The sequence below is a fragment of the Ascaphus truei genome, unplaced genomic scaffold, assembly GCF_040206685.1.
Source record: "Ascaphus truei isolate aAscTru1 unplaced genomic scaffold, aAscTru1.hap1 HAP1_SCAFFOLD_236, whole genome shotgun sequence".
In the NCBI taxonomy this organism is placed as follows: Eukaryota; Metazoa; Chordata; class Amphibia; order Anura; family Ascaphidae; genus Ascaphus; species Ascaphus truei.
In genome coordinates, this window is record NW_027455280.1 from 451818 (window position 1) to 477350 (window position 25533).

The 25533-nt window shown below is 49.8% G+C and overlaps 2 protein-coding genes across 2 annotated transcripts in view; one reads left to right on the top strand and one right to left on the bottom strand.

Annotated features, from left to right (window-relative positions):
- The window catches only part of LOC142478292 (synapsin-1-like), a 69543-nt gene that overhangs the window by 22455 nt on the left and 21555 nt on the right, over positions 1-25533 (top strand). The window contains 4 exon segments of the mRNA XM_075582452.1: positions 2035-2092; positions 2283-2374; positions 8408-8564; positions 9719-9808. Of these exon segments, the coding sequence (XP_075438567.1) occupies positions 2035-2092; positions 2283-2374; positions 8408-8564; positions 9719-9808 (397 nt within the window).
- LOC142478293 (metalloproteinase inhibitor 1-like) lies at positions 11176-16660 on the bottom strand. The gene is made up of 6 exons (XM_075582453.1): positions 16555-16660; positions 15828-15961; positions 14965-15047; positions 13362-13479; positions 12727-12848; positions 11176-11804 (listed from the first exon to the last, which is right to left on the bottom strand). Exons 2-6 carry the CDS (start codon positions 15934-15936, stop codon positions 11598-11600), a joined length of 639 nt encoding a protein of 212 aa, XP_075438568.1. The 5' UTR covers positions 15937-15961; positions 16555-16660; the 3' UTR covers positions 11176-11597.

Below are 25533 nucleotides of genomic sequence, written 5' to 3' on the forward strand. Positions count from 1 at the left end.
TTCCCGCCCAGTCAAGAGGGACTGCGTTTCCAGAACAGTCAAGAGGGACTGCGTTTCCAGTCCAGTCAATAGGAACTGCGTTTCTCACCAAGTTCAAGAGGGACAGAGTTTCCCAACAAGGATGCAAGAGTGCATGGAGGCAACGATGTGCGGAGCCCGTTGCCTAGTGGCGGAAACGGTATGATCATGCCCTCCCCAGCTGAGAACGAGAACCAGTGATTTTCCTCCCCAGAAGAAAGGAATTATGCTGTACCTATCCCCATGGTTGCTGAGATGCTTCTCGAGAGCTTTTTGGCGGGACCGCCAGAGGCCGATATTCTCCTGGCAGTAATTGTGGATTCATCTGAGATTCCGCCCTTGGCAGAGCCCGAAGATCCGCCTAGTGAGGCTTGCTCTATTGCTGTCAGAGATTGTGTGGTCTCCAGTGGAGTTTCTTCTCTCCCTTCTATGGGGAGATGTCCAGTGGCTGTTGTGTTGCTAGATGGCATCACTTTCCCTGCCACCCCAGAGTCGGGTGCAACCTCCGCAGAGGGAGTCCCACACCAACATGGATTTGCTGCATGATGGTGCACTCAAGTTGGTATGACACGCATGGTGTCTGGCCGACGGGGTAAGATCGAACAGAGGTGGGCGGGGGGCCCCATGAACTCAGGAGGGAAAATGAGGCCTATATAAGGCGCACTGAGAAACTACATGACCGTTTATATTTCAGTGATAATGTACAATGGGACATGGCTATCGCTGAGCTTCCCAAAGAGGAGTCTTCAGTATGGGCCATAGTTAACGCACCTGAGTTGGGCTGATCGTATGATCCGGGATAGGGTCAAGGAAATCTGGGAATATGAATACCCCTACCTTATGTTCCAGGGGATACTATGGATATAGTAAATATGTTCAGGGGTCACTGGTTACAACGTAAAGCTAAGGTTCATATTTCTCAGTATGGGCATACTCTACTAACAGCAAATCAGAACAGGCTAGATAAAATATTATGAATATCGCACATTGGACAAAGTATTTACAAAGACAGGGTGGAATATATTGATCAAAAGGGGGCTGAACAGATTCACGATGAAGAGGTGCCCGATGGCAAAGATAATATGACCCAATCCGGTCCATTATTGGTAGTCTGGGTCAGGTATCTCTATATTAATGATTAGCGCACTATATTTTCATGTGTTTCGGTCCCTCACCTCCAGGACTGGAGAGAAAATATGCATTTGCTTATGTTGCCATTCCCGATACCATTTTGGAATATTGGTTGTGATAAATTTAAGAGAAGTTAACAATTGCTGTACGCATAGTTTTGTGTATGGCACACTTGTCTGGATACGGTTAACTGCAAACGTCTGGATATGCTTGTATGTGAAGCTATTATATGCTATTAGACTGTATATAACTAAATGTATATATTTGTACTCTGGCAATGTTGACATCTATGCAATGTTTGGGGCAACATTTGGTTTACTTAGGGGAGACTGTAACCCCTCTTAATGGAGTTACCAGGTTTCTGTGAGGAGTTAATAGCGGGATAGTGTGCGCTGGGTCCCACCCTGTGTTACCATGGGGATACTGATGTCAGAAGGCATATAAAAGATAGGGGGAAGGGTCTTGAAGTCAGGTTCCTGGAGGACAACAGGCGAGGAGCCTTGGGGAGAGTAGATAGGGATGTTCGTAAAGTAATAGCACAGGCCCCTCTGCTTTATTATGTTGTAGATAGGGACAGTGCCCCTCTTAGTTAGGATCTCACAAGAAGACTAATGGAGTCCAACATATCTAAAAGACAGGAAAACTGCATGTCACAGAGGGCTCCCTGGTGTCAGCGGATCAGCTTTAATCGTGGATCCAGCCGACTGAATCCAGCACGCTAAGTTAAGGTAACCCATATTGAGTAGCCAAACACAGTACACTGATGTAACCGTCCCTGCCTGGCTTCTAGGGGAGATTACATGATATTGTACATACAAGACACCTACACTGATTCACAGCACTCACAGAAACAACTGCTTATCAGATATTTAATTTCAATTACAGGGTCAAGCTTTTCAAGGGTAAGAAGATCAATGGAGAATTCGACATTAAAGTGGAACAAGTGAGTTAAGAAAAGCTTGTCAAATTTTTCTTTATCTTCGATCTTTCACTCCCCCAATCCTGTTCAGATACACGACCTCTCCTTTGGTATATTATCTCCATACATCCTTTAATTCTTTGTGCATATCTTCTCCCCTCAGCAGGTGTACACACTCACTCTTTCCATGCATTGTATTTTCCTTTCTTTGCAGGCTGAGTTCTGTGACTTGAATCTAGTGGCTCACACTAATGGCAGTTTCTCTGTGGACTTGGAGGTGATGAGGAATGGGGTCAGAGTTGTGAGGTGAGTAAGAGGTGGAGACAGGAGGTGTAATGAAGGCTGTGAGGTAAGCGGTAGAGACGAGGTGTAATGAAGGCTGTGAGGTGAGCGGTAGAGACAGGAGGTGTAATGAAGGCTGTGAGGTAAGCGGTGGAGACAGGAGGTGTAATGAAGGCTGTGAGGTAAGCGGTAGAGACAGGAGGTGTAATGAAGGCTGTGAGGTAAGCGGTAGAGACGAGGTGTAATGAAGGCTGTGAGGTAAGCGGTGGAGACAGGAGGTGTAATGAAGGCTGTGAGGTAAGCGGTGGAGACAGGAGGTGTAATGAAGGCTGTGAGGTAAGCGGTAGAGATAGGAGGTGTAATGAAGGCTGTGAGGTAAGCGGTAGAGACAGGAGGTGTAATGAAGGCTGTGAGGCAAGAGGTGGCAACAGGAGGTGTAATGAAGGCTGTGAGGTGAGCGGTAGAGATGGGAGGTGTAATGAAGGCTGTGAGGTAAGCGGTAGAGATGGGAGGTGTAATGAAGGCTGTCAGGTAAGCGGTAGAGACAGGAGGTGTAATGAAGGCTTTGAGGTGAGCGGTGGAGACAGGAGGTGTAATGAAGGCTGTGAGGTGAGCGGTGGAGACAGGAGGTGTAATGAAGGCTGTGAGGTAAGCGGTGGAGACAGGAGGTGTAATGAAGGCTGTGAGGTGAGCGGTGGAGACAGGAGGTGTAATGAAGGCTGTGAGGTGAGCGGTAGAGACAGGAGGTGTAATGAAGGCTGTGAGGTGAGCGGTAGAGACGAGGTGTAATGAAGGCTGTGAGGTAAGCGGTAGAGACAGGAGGTGTAATGAAGGCTGTGAGGTGAGCGGTGGAGACAGGAGGTGTAATGAAGGCTGTGAGGTAAGCGGTGGAGACAGGAGGTGTAATGAAGGCTGTGAGGTGAGCGGTAGAGACGAGGTGTAATGAAGGCTGTGAGGTAAGCGGTGGAGACAGGAGGTGTAATGAAGGCTGTGAGGTAAGCGGTGGAGACAGGAGGTGTAATGAAGGCTGTGAGGTAAGCGGTAGAGATAGGAGGTGTAATGAAGGCTGTGAGGTAAGCGGTAGAGACAGGAGGTGTAATGAAGGCTGTGAGGTAAGAGGTGGAGACAGGAGGTGTAATGAAGGCTGTGAGGTGAGCGGTGGAGATGGGAGGTGTAATGAAGGCTGTGAGGTAAGCGGTAGAGATGGGAGGTGTAATGAAGGCTGTGAGGCAAGAGGTGGCAACAGGAGGTGTAATGAAGGCTGTGAGGTGAGCGGTAGAGATGGGAGGTGTAATGAAGGCTGTGAGGTAAGCGGTAGAGATGGGAGGTGTAATGAAGGCTGTGAGGTAAGCGGTAGAGACAGGAGGTGTAATGAAGGCTTTGAGGTGAGCGGTGGAGACAGGAGGTGTAATGAAGGCTGTGAGGTGAGCGGTGGAGACAGGAGGTGTAATGAAGGCTGTGAGGTAAGCGGTGGAGACAGGAGGTGTAATGAAGGCTGTGAGGTGAGCGGTGGAGACAGGAGGTGTAATGAAGGCTGTGAGGTGAGCGGTAGAGACAGGAGGTGTAATGAAGGCTGTGAGGTGAGCGGTAGAGACGAGGTGTAATGAAGGCTGTGAGTGCTGTGAATGAGAGTGAGACTCAGGGTTGTATTAGTGGGAATGAGGATCAGGGGAGTTTTATCTGTGGGGATTAGTTAAATACTGTGTGTGAGAGTGAGCTTCAGTGGAGTTCTGTGAGTGAGGATCTGGAGTGCTATGAGGATTAGTAGAGTTCTGTAAGTGAAGCTAAGTGGAGTGCTGTGAGTCAGACTGAGGATCAGTCGAGCACTGAGCGAGAGTGAGGTAAAGTGGATTGCTGTGAGTGAGGATGATGATTAGTAGAGTGCTGTGAGAGTGAGAATCAGTGGAGGACTGCGAGTGCGGATCAGTGGGGGGCCGCGAGTGAGGATCAGTGGGGGGCCGCGAGTGTGGATCAGTGGGGGGCCGCGAGTGCGGATCAGTGGGGGGCCGCGAGTGCGGATCAGTGGGGGGCCGCGAGTGCGGATCAGTGGGGGGCTGCGAGTGCGGATCAGTGGGGGGCCGCGAGTGCGGATCAGTGGGGGGCCGCGAGTGCTGATCAGTGGGGGGCCGCGAGTGCGGATCAGTGGGGGGCCGCGAGTGCGGATCAGTGGGGGGCCGCGAGTGCGGATCAGTGGGGGGCCGCGAGTGCGGATCAGTGGGGGGGCGCGAGTGCGGATCAGTGGGGGGCCGCGAGTGCGGATCAGTGGGGGGCCGCGAGTGCGGATCAGTGGGGGGCCGCGAGTGCGGATCAGTGGGGGGGCGCGAGTGCGGATCAGTGGGGGGCCGCGAGTGCGGATCAGTGGGGGGCCGCGAGTGCGGATCAGTGGGGGGCCGCGAGTGCGGATCAGTGGGGGGCCGCGAGTGAGGATCAGTGGGGGGCCGCGAGTGCGGATCAGTGGGGGGCCGCGAGTGCGGATCAGTGGGGGGCCGCGAGTGCGGATCAGTGGGGGGCCGCGAGTGCTGATCAGTGGGGGGCCGCGAGTGCTGATCAGTGTGGGGCCGCGAGTGCGGATCAGTGGGGGGCCGCGAGTGCGGATCAGTGGGGGGCCGCGAGTGCGGATCAGTGGGGGGGCCGCGAGTGCGGATCAGTGGGGGGGCCGCGAGTGCGGATCAGTGGGGGGGCCGCGAGTGCGGATCAGTGGGGGGCCGCGAGTGCTGATCAGTGGGAGGCCGCGAGTGCGGATCAGTGGGGGGCCGCGAGTGCGGATCAGTGGGGGGCCGCGAGTGAGGATCAGTGGGGGGCCGCGAGTGCGGATCAGTGGGGGGCCGCGAGTGCGGATCAGTGGGGGGCCGCGAGTGCTGATCAGTGGGGGGCCGCGAGTGCTGATCAGTGGGGGGCCGCGAGTGAGGATCAGTGGGGGGCCGCGAGTGCGGATCAGTGGGGGGCCGCGAGTGCGGATCAGTGGGGGGCCGCGAGTGCGGATCAGTGGGGGGCCGCGAGTGAGGATCAGTGGGGGGCCGCGAGTGCTGATCAGTGTGGGGCCGCGAGTGCGGATCAGTGGGGGGCCGCGAGTGCTGATCAGTGGGGGGCCGCGAGTGCTGATCAGTGGGGGGCCGCGAGTGAGGATCAGTGGGGGGCCGCGAGTGCTGATCAGTGGGGGGGCCGCGAGTGCGGATCAGTGGGGGGCCGCGAGTGCGGATCAGTGGGGGGCCGCGAGTGAGGATCAGTGGGGGGCCGCGAGTGCGGATCAGTGGGGGGCCGCGAGTGAGGATCAGTGGGGGGCCGCGAGTGCGGATCAGTGGGGGGCCGCGAGTGCGGATCAGTGGGGGGCCGCGAGTGCTGATCAGTGGGGGGCCGCGAGTGCTGATCAGTGGGGGGCCGCGAGTGAGGATCAGTGGGGGGCCGCGAGTGCGGATCAGTGGGGGGGCGCGAGTGCGGATCAGTGGGGGGCCGCGAGTGCGGATCAGTGGGGGGCCGCGAGTGCGGATCAGTGGGGGGCCGCGAGTGCGGATCAGTGGGGGGGCGCGAGTGCGGATCAGTGGGGGGCCGCGAGTGCGGATCAGTGGGGGGCCGCGAGTGCGGATCAGTGGGGGGCCGCGAGTGAGGATCAGTGGGGGGCCGCGAGTGCTGATCAGTGGGGGGCCGCGAGTGCGGATCAGTGGGGGGCCGCGAGTGCGGATCAGTGGGGGGCCGCGAGTGAGGATCAGTGGGGGGCCGCGAGTGCGGATCAGTGGGGGGCCGCGAGTGCGGATCAGTGGGGGGCCGCGAGTGCGGATCAGTGGGGGGCCGCGAGTGCGGATCAGTGGGGGGCCGCGAGGGCGGATCAGTGGGGGGCTGCGAGGGCGGATCAGTGGGGGGCTGCGAGTGAGGATCAGTGGGGGGCTGCGAGTGAGGATCAGTGGGGGGCTGCGAGTGAGGATCAGTGGGGGGCCGCGAGTGAGGATCACTGGGGGGCCGCGAGTGCGGATCAGTGGGGGGCCGCGAGTGCGGATCAGTGGGGGGCCGCGAGTGAGGATCAGTGGGGGGCCGCGAGTGCGGATCAGTGGGGGGCCGCGAGTGCGGATCAGTGGGGGGCCGCGAGTGCTGATCAGTGGAGGGCCGCGAGTGCGGATCAGTGGGGGGGGCCGCGAGTGCGGATCAGTGGGGGGCCGCGAGTGCGGATCAGTGGAGGGGCCGCGAGTGCGGATCAGTGGGTGGGCCGCGAGTGCGGATCAGTGGGGGGGCCGCGAGTGCGGATCAGTGGGGGGCCGCGAGTGAGGATCACTGGGGGGCCGCGAGTGCGGATCAGTGGGGGGCCGCGCGTGCGGATCAGTGGGGGGGCTGCGAGTACGGATCAGTGGGGGGCCGCGAGTGCGGATCAGTGGGGGGCCGCGAGTGCGGATCAGTGGGGGGCCGCGAGTGCGGATCAGTGGGGGGCCGCGAGTGCGGATCAGTGGGGGGCCGCGAGTGCGGATCAGTGGGGGGCCGCGAGTGCGGATCAGTGGGGGGCCGCGAGTGCGGATCAGTGGGGTGCCGCGAGTGAGGATCAGTGGGGGGCCGCGAGTGCGGATCAGTGGGGGGCCGCGAGTGCGGATCAGTGGAGGGGCCGCGAGTGCGGATCAGTGGGTGGGCCGCGAGTGCGGATCAGTGGGGGGGCCGCGAGTGCGGATCAGTGGGGGGCCGCGAGTGCGGATCAGTGGGGGGCGGGCCGCGAGTGCGGATCAGTGGGGGGCCGCGAGTGCGGATCAGTGGGGGGCCGCGAGTGCGGATCAGTGGGGGGCCGCGAGTGCGGATCAGTGGGGTGCCGCGAGTGAGGATCAGTGGGGGGCCGCGAGTGCGGATCAGTGGGGGGCCGCGAGTGCGGATCAGTGGGGGGGCCGCGAGTGCGGATCAGTGGGGGGCCGCGAGTGCGGATCAGTGGGGGGCTGTGAGTGCGGATCAGTGGGGGGGCCGCGAGTGCGGATCAGTGGGGGGCTGCGAGTGAGGATCACTGGGGGGCCGCGAGTGCGGATCAGTGGGGGGCCGCGAGTGCGGATCAGTGGGGGGGCCGCGAGTGCGGATCAGTGGGGGGCTGCGAGTGAGGATCACTGGGGGGCCGCGAGTGCGGATCAGTGGGGGGCCGCGAGTGAGGATCAGTGGAGTTCTGGAAGAGTCCTAATTAATGTTAAAAAAATAAATATATTTGTTTACCTATAAAATATTTTTCCCAAAAAGATTGATAGATGAATTTCAGATGAATAATGCACATGTAAAAATGAGTTTACCTTTATGGGAATACTGTAAAGAAAGAAAGTAAAGAGGGGCTGCAGTGTTGTGAGATTCTTAACTAATCCCTCTGGCTTCTGATTCTATTCAATATATCCAAGTGTATTATTGCTTTTCCCCTGGTGTGTATGAAACAGCCCCACAGAGGACAAGCGCCTGCTTTTCCTGAAGGTGTTGGTAAGGTTTCTCAGTGCACTGCAGCGACTCAACTCCGACCTCTCAAATGACACCGTATTCTCAAATCATTGTATTATTTGTTGAATATTGTAATACTATTTGGTAATTTTGGAGGCTTCTTTTCAAAAACTGGTGTAGGTTTCTCTTAAACCAGAAATCCACCCCCTAAATCAGGAAACTTATGTTACTTGACTTCTCCTGGGATACTCCTGGTTATAAAGATAAACAGTATACAGCACTGTTATTGTCTGTCTCTAAAGGAGTCTGTAATGGCCACTGGCAAGAGCTGGTAAGTGAATCTGTTGTGTCAACGTCATTGAAGGTGTCCAGTGGAACACTCCTGTGTGTCCTGAGCATTGGGCTCATCTGTTGACATTGCCAAGGGTAATATCGAATCTAAAATATTTTCGCCAGTGGCCATTTTGAATCAGTGACAATTCTGACATGGAAAAATAGAATTGTTTCAGAAGCCAGGGGTCTTCCTGCAGAATAACAGGCCACACACTGGGGGTCCTACTTCCCTGTAATTAAGAGCATGTTTCACATGGCACAGTAGGTGTACTAGTTTTGAACTGTGTAGAGCTGTTCTTATTGTTTGTAAGAATGATTCATGATGTCATCACTTGGCCCTCATAGGTCATTAAAGCCAGACTTTGTGCTGATTCGCCAACACGCCTTCAGCATGGCACGTAATGGAGACTTTCGCAGCATGGTGATTGGTCTGCAGTATGCAGGTGTCCTAAGCCTCAACTCCCTGCACTCTGTGTATAACTTTTGTGATAAGCCCTGGGTGGTGAGTACAGCTGCTATAATTTTTTAATGGTTTCTCCACTGTCCATTTGCTCTCTGAATGTTTTAATTTCTCTATTTTTGCTCTCTTGTGTGTTCATGTTTCTTTATGCTAACTTTATTACTTGCCTGTCTCTTTGTTTCTCTATCCGTGGCACTTCTGTGATTTCCTGTATATTTCCCATTTAAGGGCCTCAGGGATTATGTACCAAAGAATGCCTTAATGCACAGTCAAATCGTAGTATTAGATCTACTTGTTTTTGCTTAAAGTGTAAGAACATTTTCAGTAACATTCCTCTCATTTGACACCTTGATGAGGTTGAGCGTTTTACCTTAAAGCTGCAGTTCAGTCAATATCCTGCATGTGTGTTTTTTTAAATAAATCAGTTCTGTAGTAAGAAAAAATACTTTTAGCATTTTCTGTTTTAAAAACAACAACTTTGAAAGACCAATTTTCTTGTATTCTATTTTAACAGCCATTTGCTAAGGCACTGCCCCGTCATGTCCTGTCACAAGCCCTGGCACTGACCCTTTGTCAGCCCTGCCCTCCCTCTAGCACATGTCAGTGCGGGAGTGCTCATGAATATTCATGAGCTTCCACGGAGAGACAGAAGCAAATAAAAACAGATCCCTTCACTAATTATGCCACCAAATTTCGCCTATCAATACATGGAGAACGAATTGACCTGCAGCTATACAGTTCTTTAGGTAATTAGAGATTGCCCACATGAAACTATTGAAGTAAAAAAATAAATTAAAAAAAAAAAAAAGACTGAACTGCAGCTTTAAACAGCCTCAGCTTTTTAAGTGAGGAATAATAAGTGAGTCACAGCTTCCTCCAAACTCTGCCGGTACCTTCACATGGTGACAATATCAAAATGTATTTATTAGCTTGACTCGGGACCCTCTCACAGGGATACCTGTTCCTCTCGTGGCTATGGGGACACCTAGCCCCCTTGCATAAGCACACAGGCCTGTATAGCGTTTAGTTGATAAACATGCTGTCAGACTTTCTATTATCCCAACAATCCAAAACTCACAGCAGAGCTGCTCCGGTCCTGGTGGTCAGAACAATGGACCAAGAGTCTGCAGTAATCTTACTTTGTCCATCTCATGACCACTATTTTCCTATGGCTCGTTTCTCTTTCTGCATTTCAGTTTTCCCAGATGGTTCGTCTACACAGGAAGCTGGGGCCAGAGGAATTCCCTCTTATTGAGCAAACGTATTACCCTAACCACAAAGAAATGGTAAGTTGTGAATACATTTAATAAACTCCAAGTATTCTCAACCCAGGCTTATATTTAGCATGTGAGTAAGTCCATGTAGCTTAACTCATCCCCTTTTAAAGCACACAAAGGCCTTCTATTTTCTTCAACTTTATTGAGGGAGTTAATAGAAGTATAAAAGTACTTGTATGTGGATTGTAATAGCAGATGTCCCTTGTGAGGAGAATTGCTGGAAGCGAGGAAGGTGTTCTGCTTAGGGGGAAGTACTTCTCTGAGGGGAAGGTAAAACGGATTTCCCTTTCTGAGGGAGCAGTGGAAGAAGTGTCTACTCACCTTGGCTGCTTGTTGGGAAAGAGGGAGCACACTTTCCTGTCAGACAGGAACACACTAAGGGGCATAACAATATGCAGATAAGGCAGGGGGAGAGGACTAAACCAATCGCAAACTGTGAGTAGGTTGCCATGGCAACTGACTTGAGGCTGTGTAAACTTGTAACAACTATGTTGCAATATACACAGCTCTGGCTGCTTCAGAGCAGGGAAAGACATGTAACTTTAGCTGGGGAAGCTGGCAGCCTGAGAGCGGAAAATACAGAGAGATAAACACTCCTGTTCCAGGACACTTCCCGTCTGGTATCAGCCCGCAGCAGGTCTTCACCTTTACTGAATAACAGTAGAATTTTTGGGCGAGATAGGGCTTATTGGCACTTACTGCATTAGTCACTGATTGAGCCACCTCTGCTGAAGCAGGAATATCCTGAATACCTGACCTGTTGGTAGCTGTTGAGGAATGGAGTTGGCCACCCCTGTGATAGGGCCTTGCTTCTTCCAGTGTCTCTCTCACCCTTAAGGCTGCGGTCCCAGTACAGCCTGTGCGCACGGCGCGGCGTGCACTGTGCGTGTAAGCACCGCCCCTCAATGGGGCTGGGCCCACTACGCACCGTCACGCAGAAGCTGCAGCCGCGCCGTGCGGCAGGGTTTTTCACAACTCAATAAAATTGAGTTTACTCCTAGCTACGGAGGCGTGGCCACGCCCCCACCGGCTGTTCACCCAATGAGGGCGAACCAGCCGCGTGACGTAATGGCCACGCCCCCGCAAATCCCCGACCACGCCCCCTCCCGGCGCAAGATTCTCCTCTCCTCACAGACCGCGGTTAGCGCTGTGACACGCGCCGCCCCCCCCCCCCCCGCCGGGCGCGCGTGTCACAGACATTACTGGGACCGCAGCCTAATCAATGCACAGAGGAGTTGCTTCCCAGCTCTGGGAGCGGCAGCGTGTCAAATACGTGCCCCTGTGCCTTTCTCTGTAGTGAGAATTATTCTTTTACATGCCACAGGTTCTGCATTCTTTAGATATCTCTATGGTTTGTTTGAGGAGCCTTAGACATATTTAATGTACCAAAAACAAACTTTTATTAAAAAAAAAAGAAAAGAAAAAATAATAGAATTCCATACATAGTGAAAGGGTTGGTAACAGGAGAGGATACATGTCATTCCAACTAGGGCTGATCACAGTGTAGATGGGGAGTGTATGCAGATCTAGAACTCGAATGTTTGGACAGCTTGCAGACAACAGTAACCAGTCAATTAATTTCACTTGAATTCAGTCTTGTTGCAGCTTCCTTCTAATAAAAACGCCTAATCTTAAACAGATTTATGTTCCCCCCCCATCTCCCCTAGAGAAGCGTCTTTAACCCCATTATGCGAATGGCATAGTTAAGGAGCAACACAAAGAATATGTATTATGTTATTGTTTGTAAAGTAAATGACAAATGGGATGAAAGTGCCCTGTTCTCCAAGTCTAGTACATCTTAATGTGCTGTTGACTTGTTGATTGTGGTCAACAAACGGGACTTCTGGGACTCCCAGGTACACAGACCATTGCCCTTATTTACACAGGCCAGATGAAGAGCCTGGGGTCCTTCCTTGTTCTGATGGGTCCGTTGCATCACTGAATCTGTCCAGAGACACTGCCGGTCAGATGTTACCTCACATGGAACACTATAGCATGGAACAATCTGAAATTGAAGAAGAAGCCATGCAGTAGCAAATTCATGACATATTCTAGAAATCTCTAGGTTGTATAAATACACAACCTTTCCATTATACCCCTCTTTGCTGCTATCCTCTATAGAGTAGCCTAAATAAGCAGGTCCATCTTTTTATAAAGAGATATGAATTTTTTATCTATCTTTTGTATTCCTTATTCTTTAAAGATGTTTGTCACTTCTGATATATGCTCCTCCACACATGGTACATAAGTATAAACCTGACAGAATCGAACCTTTTTACAAAGAGTTACAGTAGATATATTGGACTTGTGTAGATTTTTTTTCAGATCTCTGACCGTTGCCCATGAAGCGCTAAAATGCTGATCAGTATTCTCCGAGGTTTACCCTCACTCTGAACCTCTGATATAACTTCTTCCTACCTCAGACACTTTTCCTTTCAGGATAGGTGGGATGGACCTATAAAATCGCTAATATAGGGGTTAGCCGGGTGCAAACTAATTGCATCACATTTAGCAAAGGAAATAACACCAAAGGTTTTCAGTAGCATTATAATTCTTTCATGCGATTACACTTGTCTGGACTTCTGGCCCTAAGGGAATTTTGAGTAACCCACATTAGGATAGTGTTATGTGGAATAAAAGGTTCTCTTTAAGAGCTGTTTTATGTATATTTTCATGTAGTATATAAAACCCTTGTGTTTCCAAAACATTCTCATGTCTCAGACACATCACCCTTTGGCTATAGGGTGTTGGAGCCTCGTGTGTTAGATACAATCATACACATGCTATTGTATCGTTATTTCTCAGTTGTGCCCATTTAATGTTTGAACAGCTCTCCGGTCTTATGCGCATTCCACCATATGGTAAATATACACCCTGGTTTGGATATGTGGCCCTCTTATACTGTCCTATAAGGAGGTATCACTCACCTGGCAGCTGCAGCCATTTTGATACACTTGTTGGAACCCTCTCTTCTGAAAAGCAGTCAAGGTGGCCCATGGTGTGATATACCCACAAGAGGTAATCATCACTTGCTCATTCACAATGGATGCTGTATGTTGGAAAGGGGGAGAGGATGTATGTAAGAATGGATAGGGGAAGCAGGAGGGTAGAGTGGAGCACAGATGAGCAGTGTATGGATGATCTGCTAGAGACAAAATTAGATGTATATGGGTGGGGTATTGGAGAGGGTGGCAGTGTATGCATAAGGTTAAGGAGCAGTAGTGTATGGTTAGGTGGTACTGCTGGAATTAAGGAGAGAGTGGATCAGTGAGAAAGTAGGGATGGCAGTGTGTGGGTGCAGAATAGGGGGGCAGCGTATGTGTGGGTGCAGAATATGCAGATTAGGGGGCAGCATATGCAGATTAGAGGCAGCATGTGTGGGTGCAGAATAGGGAGGCAGCGTATGCAGAATAGGGGGGCAGCATATGTGTGGGTGCAGAATAGGGGGCAGAGTATGTGTGGGTGCAGAATAGGGGGCAGCATATGCAGATTAGGAGGCAGCATATTTTAGGGTGCAAAAGAGAGGGCAGAGTATTTGTAGGGGGCAAGAGGGCAACCTCACCAGTAATCAGGAACTCCTGACTTTTGTTAGTGGACTGGTGCTGATATCCACATAGACTTTCCATCCCTGGACTGTACACAAACTGCAAGTCCTTAATTTGGTCAGGACACTTGTAAACCTAGTAGATAAAAATATTTTACTGGAGGAAGTCAAGTTAAACAATAGAGTGAGAATAAAACGACAACTTGGGGGTGGGGGAGATGAGAGGACCAATGAGCTAGAGGTGAGAAGCTGAAAGGGAGTGTGATTTAGATACATTGAGTAGAAGGAGACCAGTAAAGTGGGGTCATGTTGAAGGAAGACAAACGATACAGAAGAAAGCCATGTAGTGGGACTGACCATTAGATATAAACATAGCAATGGAAGAGATGTGTCGGCATTAGTTAGGGAAAGACGAGAGAGAGGAGGTAAGGAAAGGAAGAGCATGGGAGAGTTGTGGGGAAAACAAAGTGAAGAGAGTCATGATAAATATGTGGTTAACAGGCATAATATAGCTAAAGGGATTTCAATCTCTCACCTACAGTGTGTGTGTTAGGAGGTCTACATGCAAAGCAAAGTCATGTTTAACAGTTAGCATGTCTTAAACCGTAAAGTCAGATGATTGAGAAGTCTGTGGCCTCATTCTACAATTTTAAATAATTGTATTGGAATTGGACCAATGTTTCGGTCCTTGGCGCCAGATCCACATAGCTCTATTAAGTAGAACATCACGTTACCTAAAACGGTAACATACGTCATTTCCCCAGAAGTTAATGTATATCGACAAAGCTAATTATATGAAAAAAACAACGGCTGCTGTTCATTTAATTAACATAGCTTTTACATTATCTTAGCTTCGATTAATATGGCATGAAGCATTACCTAAAGGTGAGAAGAGAGTACCGACACTTTTAGGTATGACTTTACTAATGTCAGGTTAAGTCATTGGGTTAACGGATCTTTGTGCATAGGCTTTGTTAGGGAATACGCCTCTTCTCATCACTAACGGCCATTCTAGTTAACGCAATGCTATTCCCAGCTGAAAATAGGACTTAAAGTTACGCAACTTTTGAAGCTACACAAAAGGCATAATGTGCTGGTAACTTACAGTAACTCACTTAATAGAGCGCGGAGATTTCGTACCAAATTAGTTATTTACATTTTTTTTTTAAAGAACGGGCGTAAAAAATATTGCCGATATTTTAACCCAGTTACTGGATTAATATTACACATTTTGCTTGATTACACTTTAAGTGATCATTTTAACATCAAGTCTGAGCAAAGTAGTAAGAGAGATGGTTGGGGGGGCACGTGCATGAAGACGAGGACGGTGGTGGTTGGAGAAAAAGAGGAGTCGTGTTTCAGAGACAAAAAGGGTAAATGGGTTATACTAAAAAAAAAAAATGTAAATATTGGTGCCTTATCATTAACACACAGACTCTGCATCATCTGTTACTCTTTTTGACTCACATTATTCACATAGCAGTTGGATGATTTTTTTGTTGGAGGGTTAGATTTAGGGAAGAATTGATATGTGACAATAATATGCAACGTCGCTTGCTTTAATGGTTATCATTTGCCCTTACTATTTTGCGTTGGAGAAGCACAGAGAATATCATCGTACCTTAGTGGTGTTCATTTCATACTGCACCCAGCCATCTCTTATGCTGTTATGTGGTGTCTGTCCAATGAACTTGCCCCGAAATACTGAAGGGAGACAGATATGTAAAAAGAGAGCCATAGAATCTCCGGTGGAGACATCTTGAAAAACACAGCATACAGCATTCATTAAGCCAGATGTGCGTAAACCAGGGGGCAAGGCACTTAGAGGACCTGCGCTCTTCCCTAAAGCATTTCAATGAAATGCCGGGGGACCGCGCGTGGCCTCTGTAAGTTCCCTTGAAGTGACACAGACGGCTTCGGGCTACAGGGTCATGTGACCACATAACCCGACAGCGTTATTTGACGCTCGAGACAAGGTAAGGGGGGCCACAAGCAGTGGGGGAGAGCAGGCAGGGGGGGCGCAAAAGATTTGCGCACCCGTGCATTAAGCTACGATCATACCACTTGGAAACTGGTTTTCTCCCAGAGTACATTGCAATGCTAACGTTTGGGACGCCCATAGACATGTTCCTCGTGCTACTTCTGCTTTTATACAGTATTTGAGAGTTTGACAAGCAGGCTTGCAGAGTTTCAAATCATGTCTTCCCACAGAGGCCTCTTCAGTAACGGAAAAGTCATTGTGGGAGTTAATGATAGTCAATCAAATCCGTATGAGCACGAAACATGAATGATTCTGAACTTAATTAGTGCATGTACACACACACACACACACACACACACACATCCTGTCTCCGGACCCTTTTTTGTGCTGCAGACATCAGGAAACCACCATTAATTCATTAGGCCCTAATGATTAGGGCGACTTCCAGGTCCTGTAATAATTCATTTGTTTTTTACATCAGAAATAACACTTGTAAAACTTACCAATTTCCGAGTGACAGTACGCAGTTTGTGGGTGCTTGGGGGCACAGCTGCAGCTCCATGCTCCCCTACTGAAGCATCCAACAATCAGAAGCACCACGATACAGAACATTGTGCCAACTGTTTGCCACTCAAAGCTACAAGAGGAGGAGGGGCAGAGAGAATGGGTTACATAAAGCTCTGCATGCCTCTGACAGGGGAGGGGTTAAGTGATGCTCTGCTGGGCTCTGATAGGGGATGGGTTCAGTGATGCTCTACATGTTTCTGGCAGGGAGGGGGTTAAGTGATGCTCTGCATGCTTCTGGCAGGGAGGGGGTTAAGTGATGTTCTGCATGCTTCTGGCAGGGAAGGGGTTCAATGATACGCTGCAGGGCTCGGGGAGGGGTTAAGTGATGCGCGGCATGATTCCGGCAGGGGAGGGGTTAAGTGATGCTCGGCATGTCTCCGTCAGGGAAGGGGTTAAGTGATGCTCGGCATGTCTCCGGCAGGGGAAGGGTTAAGTGACGCTGTGCGGTCCCCCGGCAGGGGAAGGGTTAAGTGACGCTGTGCGGTTCCCCCGGCAGGGGAAGGGTTAAGTGATGCGCGGCATGTCTCCGGCAGGGAAGGGTTAAGTGACGCTGTGCGGTTCCCCCGGCAGGGGAAGGGTTAAGTGACGCTGTGCGGTTCCCCGGCCCTGTTCCTCCCGCTGCTCTCCCGGCGTGTTGGAGCAGTAGGGGATGAGCGCTGTTACCTGCCCGCCCCGCTGCTGCTGCTGCTGCTGCTGCTGCTGCTCTGTGTCACAGCTCCTCTCCACCGCTGCCATTTAAAGCCCCACACGCCCCCTCCCTTCCTGTGATGTGATTGGCTCACAGCCCAGATTCTCGCCTTCCCTCTTAGTCACAGGTTTCAAAACAGGAAGGGGTCATCTATGTGAAGTCAGGCAGAGTTGGGAAACGATAAGGGTCACTCACAGCGTCAGCCTATGGCTCGTACATTTATTAGCAGCTTACACTGAGGCCATGACAGGAGCCAGGCACCCCCCTAACCTATCACTGGAAGGGATCGGATGCATTATTCACTGTGTGTTTACACACCTCACTATATTAATGGGGGATAGTGTTGCAGACAGGGTCCATGGCAGAGCTGGGACCTGCCCGGGGTCACACACAGTTACAAGGTTCAGGCACATGTCACAGTGTTATGTCAGACAGTACAAATCTGCTGCCCAGTGACATCACATTCCACATTGTTACCAGTAAAGACAACAGCTGGGAATTCCCCTGATCTCACACGAAACAATGTATGTGTGTGTGTGTGTGTGTGTGTGTGTGTGTGTGTGTGTATATATATATATATATATATCCATATAGCAGTGTGTTAAGATATAGACAGATGCCCCGAGACTCGCACGCAGGCATTCTCCCACCCCCCCTCACCCCACATACACACTTTCTAAATACTTCCAGAAAAAGATTTGGCTTCAAAGAGGGTCACATGATTTCCTAGGAAGACATCAGTGTGCATGTGTTTGTGTAACTGGAAGACAGTGTGCATGTGTTTGTGTAACTGGAAGACATCAGTGTGCATGTGTTTGTGTAACTGGAAGACAGTGTGCATGTGTTTGTGTAACTGGAAGACATCAGTGTGCATGTGTTTGTGTAACTGGAAGACAGTGTGCATGTGTTTGTGTAACTGGAAGACGCTGAATGAAGAGTCTACTTTATTGAAAACAGTTATTGGCAGAGCTTCTAATGCGATGGGCACTCAACATTTTGGGAAGCTGCTTCTTGGGACTGAAAAGTTCACAAGCGCACGCAGGGAAGCAGCGGCACACCAATGAAGCAGGGAGCTGAACAGCATCATTTTAGCTCTGATGACCACCTTCTTCCTGAGATAATTACCGGGGAAGGTGCCACTGATACTGTTCCCTACAGTGGAAACATAATGTAGGTTTAAATGTCCCGTGTCACGCAGGCTAATAGGAATCTGCGACGTCGTCTGTTTTGACTTCCTACTGGCCCGTGTCACGCAGGGGATTTTAACCAACGCTGCCTTCCCCAGTAAGTACGGTATCTGGGAAAGCAGGAGGTCCCCAGAGCTAAAATTAATATGGTTCAGTTCTAGAGACCCCTTGATTTCCCCATGTGTAAACAGAATGGGGGGAGGGGGAAGTGTTGCTTTAAAAATTGACTGGAAGTTTGCTTCACTTGAGCATCCTTAAAACAAAGCCATACGATGAGATGTACAAAACACAGAGGCATGCTTCTAGATATACGAAATTAGATATACGGAACACAGAGGCATGCTTCTAGATATACGAAACACAGAGGCATGCTTCTAGATATACGGAACACAGAGGCATGCTTCTAGATATACGAAATTAGATATACGGAACACAGAGGCATGCTTCTAGATATACGAAACACAGAGGCATGCTTCTAGATATACGGAACACAGAGGCATACTTCTAGATATACGGAACACAGAGGCATGCTTCTAGATATACGGAACACAGAGGCATGCTTCTAGATATACGGAACACAGAGGCATGCTTCTAGATATACGGAACACAGAGGCATGCTTCTAGATATACGGAACACAGAGGCATGCTTCTAGATATACGGAACACAGAGGCATGCTTCTAGATATACGGAACACAGAGGCATGCTTCTAGATATATACGGAACACAGAGGCATGCTTCTAGATATATACGGAACACAGAGGCATGCTTCTAGATATATACGGAACACAGAGGCATGCTTCTAGATATATACGGAACACAGAAGCATGCTTCTAGATATATACGGAACACAGAGGCATGCTTCTAGATATATACGGAACACAGAGGCATGCTTCTAGATATACGGAACACAGAGGCATGCTTCTAGATATACGGAACACAGAGGCATGCTTCTAGATATACGGAACACAGAGGCATGCTTCTAGATATACGGAACACAGGGGCATGCTTCTAGATATACGGAACACAGAGGCATGCTTCTAGATATACGGAACACAGAGGCATGCTTCTAGATATACGGAACACATAGGCATGCTTCTAGATATACGGAACACAGAGGCGTGCTTCTAGATATACGGAACACAGGCATGCTTCTAGATATACAGAACACAGGCATGCTTCTAGATATACGGAGAACAGCAAATATAAATACCACTTGTGGTACATTTACATGTCTCAGACAGATCAGCTACCCTGTCTTTCCCCAGTATCACTTGTCAAACAATGCTTCCACTGCAGCCAGGGATTCTGGGTAATGACATTCAAATGAGCACTCACAGTGAGACCTTCTTTACTTCTTATCCATTTGAACATGGATCCCTATAAGATAATGCCGGCCGGACCCACCATAACTTGTTTTTTTTAATGTGTAGATCAGTGGTTTTAAACCTGTTTTTTGGGTAGGTTTGGTTAGGTTCTGGAATTCTGGGGTACTGCTTTGCGCTCTAATCACCTTCCCTCTCTTCACCCCTCACACTCTCACTCCCTCACACTCTCACTCCCTCTCTTCACCCCTCACACTCTCACTCCCTCACACTCTCACTCCCTCTCTTCACCCCTCACACTCTCACTCCCTCACACTCTCACTCCCTCTCTTCACCCCTCACACTCTCACTCCCTCACACTCTCACTCCCTCTCTTCACCCCTCACACTCTCACTCCCTCACACTCTCACTCTCTTACACTCTCACCTCTCACACTCTCACTCCCTCACACTCTCACTCCCTCACACTCTCACTCCCTCACACTCTCACTCCCTCACACTCTCACACTCTCACCCCTCACACTCTCACTCCCTCACACTCTCACCCCTCACACTCTCACTCCCTCACACTCTCACCCCTCACACCCTCACTCCCTCACACTCTCACCCCTCACACTCTCACTCCCTCACACTCTCACCCCTCACACTCTCACTCCCTCACACGCTCACCCCCTCACACTCTCACCCCTCACACTCTCACTCCCTCACACTCTCACCCCCTCACACTCACCCCCTCACACTCTCACTCCCTCTCTTCACCCCTCACACTCTCACTCCCTCACACGCTCACCCCCTCACACTCTCACTCCCTCACACTCTCACCCTCTCACCCCCTCACACTCTCACTCCCTCTCTTCACCCCTCACACTCTCACTCCCTCACACTCTCACCCCTCACACTCTCACTCCCTCACACTCTCACCCCTCACACTCTCACTCCCTCACACTCTCACTCCCTCACACTCTCACTCCCTCTCTTCACCCCTCACACTCTCACTCCCTCACACTCTCACTCCCTGACACTCTCACTCCCTCACACTCACCCCCTCACACTCTCACTCCCTCTCTTCACCCCTCACACTCTCACTCCCTCACACGCTCACCCCCTCACACTCTCACTCCCTCACACTCTCACCCTCTCACCCCCTCACACTCTCACTCCCTCTCTTCACCCCTCACACTCTCACCCCTCACACTCTCACTCCCTCACACTCTCACCCCTCACACTCTCACTCCCTCACACTCTCACCCCTCACACTCTCACTCCCTCACACTCTCACTCCCTCACACTCTCACTCCCTCTCTTCACCCCTCACACTCTCACTCCCTCACATTCTCACTCCCTGACACTCTCACTCCCTCACACTCTCACTCCCTCACACTCTCACCCCCTCACGCTCTCACACTCTCACTCCCTCACACGCTCACCCCTCACACTCTCACCCCCTCACACTCTCACCCCCTCACACTCTCACCCCCTCACACTCTCACTCCCTCACACGCTCACCCCATCACACTCTCACCCCTCACACTCTCACCCCTCACACGCTCACCCCATCACACTCTCACCCCTCACACTCTCACCCCTCACACTCTCACTCCCTCACACTCTCACTCCCTGACACTCTCACTCCCTCACACTCTCACTCCCTCACACACTCACCTCCTCACACTCTCACACTCTCACTCCCTTACACGCTCACCCCTCACACTCTCACCCCCTCACACTCTCACCCCCTCACACTCTCACCCCCTCACACTCTCACCCCCTCACACTCTCACTCCCTCACACGCTCACCCCCTCACACTCTCACCCCTCACACTCTCACCCCCTCACACTCTCACTCCCTCACACTCTCACTCCCTCACACTCTCACTCCCTCACACTCTCACCCCTCACACTCTCACCCCCTCACACTCTCACTCCCTCACACTCTCACTCCCTCACACTCTCACTCCCTCACACTCTCACTCCCTCACACTCTCACTCCCTCACACTCTCACTCCCTCACACTCTCACCCCTCACACTCTCACCCCCTCACACTCTCACTCCCTCCCACTCTCACCCCCTCACACTCTCACCCCCTCACACTCTCACCCCTTCACACTCTCACTCCCTCACACTGTCACTCCCTCACACTCTCACCCCTCACACTCTCACTCCCTCACACTCTCACTCACTCTCACTCCCTCACACTCTCACCCCCTCACACTCTCACTCCCTAACACTCTCACTCCCTCACACGCTCCACCCTGTCGAAAATGAATGGTCTAGATATTCGGGGAGAATTTGTACTGGAAAAAGATGTTGAAAAGAACATAGAGGCCTATTCAATATGGGGAGAGGTGGAGCCATTCAAATTAGCAATGCTGCAACATCCATTCATCAAGCACACCAAATAAAATAGGGGGTACAGATGGGACTGATCCACAGTGACCCTGAAAGTCCCTGTGTCAGACTCCACAACAGTCTCCACACAACACTACAGGCATACCCCGCATTAACGTACGCAATGGGACCGGAGCATGTATGTAAAGCGAAAATGTACTTAAAGTGAAGCACTACCTTTTTTCCACTTATCGATGCATGTACAGTACTGCAATCGTCATATACGTGCATAACTGATGTAAATAACGCATGTATAACAGGCTCTATAGTCTCCCCGCTTGCACACAGCTTCAGTACAGGCAGGGAGCCGGTATTGCTGTTCAGGACGTGCTGACAGGCGCATGCGTGAGCTGCCGTTTGACTATTGGGCGATATGTACTTACTCGTGAGTGTACTTAAAGTGAGTGTCCTTAAAGCGGGGTATGCCTGTACTTTCTGAGAGAAAAGGTGGAATTCTGCTTCCATGAAAGGGTTAATTGTTCTTTGCAAGTCTTTTTCTATGGGAAGTAGTTCCCGAGACATCAGTCTCTCCCCTGACCACAAGAAGGAGAGTGAGAAACCACAGGAGACTGACAGACGCACAGGGGCCGTTACAAACTACTTTCAGGAACCACATACCCTTTAACTCAGCCTCCTCTTCCTTCCTGTATTTTCACACACATACTTTCCCTTCGCCCTATACCAGTGAACAGTAAACCCTCTCACCTCTGGGACCGAGAATAGAGAGACAGGGAAGAGATAAAGGAGAACTGAGCAAGGGCTGGAAATCATGAAAGCGTCTGGTGTGTCTCATGTATGGTCACTCCTAATAAAAGCAAGCACTGTGTGTGTCATGTATGGTCACTCCTAATAAAAGCAAGCACTGTGTGTGTCATGTATGTACACTCCTAATAAAAGCAAGCACTGTGTGTGTCATGTATGTACACTCCTAATAAAAGCAAGCACTGTGTGTGTCATGTATGTACACTCCTAATAAAAGCAAGCACTGTGTGTGTCATGTATGGTCACTCCTAATAAAAGCAAGCACTGTGTGTGTCATGTATGTACACTCCTAATAAAAGCAAGCACTGTGTGTGTCATGTATGGTCACTCCTAATAAAAGCAAGCACTGTGTGTGTCATGTATGTACACTCCTAATAAAAGCAAGCACTGTGTGTGTCATGTATGGTCACTCCTAATAAAAGCAAGCACTGTGTGTGTCATGTATGGTCACTCCTAATAAAAGCAAGCTTTGTGTGTGTCATGTATGTACACTCCTAATAAAAGCAAGCACTGTGTGTGTCATGTATGTACACTCCTAATAAAAGCAAGCACTGTGTGTGTCATGTATGGTCACTCCTAATAAAAGCAAGCACTGTGTGTGTCATGTATGGTCACTCCTAATAAAAGCAAGCACTGTGTGTGTCATGTATGTACACTCCTAATAAAAGCAAGCACTGTGTGTGTCATGTATGTACACTCCTAATAAAAGCAAGCACTGTGTGTGTCATGTATGGTCACTCCTAATAAAAGCAAGCACTGTGTGTGTCATGTATGGTCACTCCTAATAAAAGCAAGCACTGTGTGTGTCATGTATGGTCACTCCTAATGAATTGTGTGTTTGATGTATATTCACTCCTAATGAAAGCGTGCATTGTGCGTGTGACGTATGTTCCCTCCTAATGAAAGCGTGCACTGTGTGTGTCATGTATGTTCACTCTTAATGAAAGCGTGCACTGTGTGTGTTACGTATGTTCCCTCCTAATGAAAGCGTGCACTGTGTGTGTGATATATGTTCATTCTGTGTTTTCAGTAGGGAATAATATTGGTGATTTTCTTGTACTGTAGACTCCGCTGCACTCATTCTCTGTTGTGTTAAAAAGTACCTGTAATAAAACCTGGCCGCCTTTCAGCTCACTTTTTTTTATTGAATTGCTTTGTAAAAAAAAAAAAAAGAGATTTAGTTGTGAACTGAGTCAGTTACAAATCAGATGTCAAGTAAAGAGATTGTTTCTAAGGCTGAGTCCCCGCTGGCGCTGAGCGTGCTCATGCTTGAGTGGTGACATCAAGCATGAGCGTTCTGATGTCCTGCAAACATTTTAGAGCTGGAGCGGGGGGCGTGGCTATAAAGGGAGGGGGCGTGTCATTGGCCGGATCGGGACTGTGTCTGTGTTTCTCTGTGTGTGTGTGTGTCCATTCTCTCCCTCCCCCCTTCCAAAAATGGCAATTAAAAACATTTGTGCAAGAAAAATAAAAAACCTTTCTCTGACCCCCCCTTCCACCTCTCCGTTCCCCCCTTCCACCTCTCTCCGTCCCCCCCCGCCTACCACCTCTCTCCATCCCCCCTTCCATCTCTCTCTGTTCCTCCCTTCCATCTCTTTTTGTTCCCCCCTTCCACCTCTCTCAGTTTCCCCCCCGCCCCCCTTCCACCTCTCTCAGTTTCCCCCCGCCCCCTTCCACCTCTCTCAGTTTCCCCCCCGCCCCCCTTCCACCTCTCTCCGTTTCCCCCCGCCCCCCTTCCACCTCTCTCCGTTTCCCCCCCGCCCCCCTTCCACCTCTCTCCGTTTCCCCCCGTTCCCCTTCCACCACTCTCTGTTCCCCCCCCCCCTTCCACCTCTCTCCACTCAGCCTCTATTCTGCCTCTCTCTCCCCATTGGTCAGAGCAGGGTCATGTGACCACCATGTGGCCAGTCATGTGTCTCCGCTCCAAAGTCAAACTCTTTTGTCTCGCCAAGCCGCAAGCTTGGGAGAGTGTGCGTGCACGCACATGAGTGCGCGCACTGCGTGGACGGGAGGATTACCATTCACTCTGGTAACCACGCCAAGCTCCAAGCGCAGTCAGCGCCAGCAGGGACATGGCCTTATAAGGAACACAACTTCACACAGGGCAGCTGCCCCAGCTGGGATTGCAAATACTCTGCAGGTGCTTTTTGTTAGTCTACACAGAAGAAACATGAGCAGAGGAGACATGGTTGCATAGACAGTGATTGAGTGGCTGGATCAGTTTTCCTCTTGATATCGCCACTTAATGAAGATGCCACTTAGTAATTCTGACGGAGAGAAAGAGAAGAATCCAGATGGAAATGGAGTGAAAGAGATTGAAAGATTGGGAGAGGAACAAATAGAGACGCAGAGATAGTGAGGGCCAGGGTGCCCAAGCAGCATCCTGTCTAGACATAATCAGAGAAAAAGTGTGACGCTCAACACTAATGCAGTGAATAATTTAAATGAATCTTTTAAAGTGATTAAGTGCATTAATTATAAAAACACAAATATATAATGTGTCTAAAATACAACACACGTGATAATTGTGACAAATCACTAGAAAATATGTGAATATATGCATCCCAGTGTCAGTAATAAGTAGGTTCAGAAAGAAATATGGTAAATATACTCCTTTACCCAGAACCCTGGAATAGGATACATTTCTAATATACTCCACAATCAGTATCGAAAAAAATCAGGGGAGCAGGGGACATATCACCAATAGAGAAAGAGAAAAAAACCAACATAGAGCAGTGTTGCAGAACACAGTAAGCCTTCAGTCATCAATTACCTCCAATGGTTATACTCACGAATGGCAGGAAAATCAAGAGCATGTCCCAAACTGTGGCAAGCGTGGGTGGTGATAAGCTCGGTACAGCAGAACGCCAGAGAAAAAGAAGGGAGACCAAAATAGTGCAGATAGTACTATAAAAAAGTTTATAAAAGAACAAACCCCCCTTATCAATGCATGCTTACAGTCTTAGCAGCGTTTAGTAAATTTTGGCTATAAAGAGATATACAGTAGCTGCTATAAAATGTTTAGTAAGGTGACGTTTTAGGGGTATCCACAAAGCAGTGTTACCGAAGGCCATCTTAAAAGTAGACTTATATTAGCAAACATCGGGGTTCTATTAAATGCTACAGTATTTTGTACCCCAGTCCTACTTATCAAGATATATTACATTTGTAGAAAAGTAACATAGTATGTGACCTATTGTAAATAAACAATAATACATAGCTAATTACCTTGTCTTTCCCAGAGGCTTTGTTCTAATACATTATCTAATCCCCCATTCGGTTGGGGCTCGCATG

Bases quoted from the DNA above. Each gene is read 5' to 3' on its own strand.
- LOC142478293 (XM_075582453.1), bottom strand. From the start codon at position 15,936: ATGTTCTGTATCGTGGTGCTTCTGATTGTTGGATGCTTCAGTAGGGGA. The intron at 13,480-14,964 runs GTACGATGATAT...TTTATCTACTAG, and splicing joins ATGAAATGAACACCACTAAG to GTTTACAAGTGTCCTGACCA. The intron at 12,849-13,361 runs GTGAGGTTGCCC...TCCAACATACAG, and splicing joins TCAGGAGTTCCTGATTACTG to CATCCATTGTGAATGAGCAA.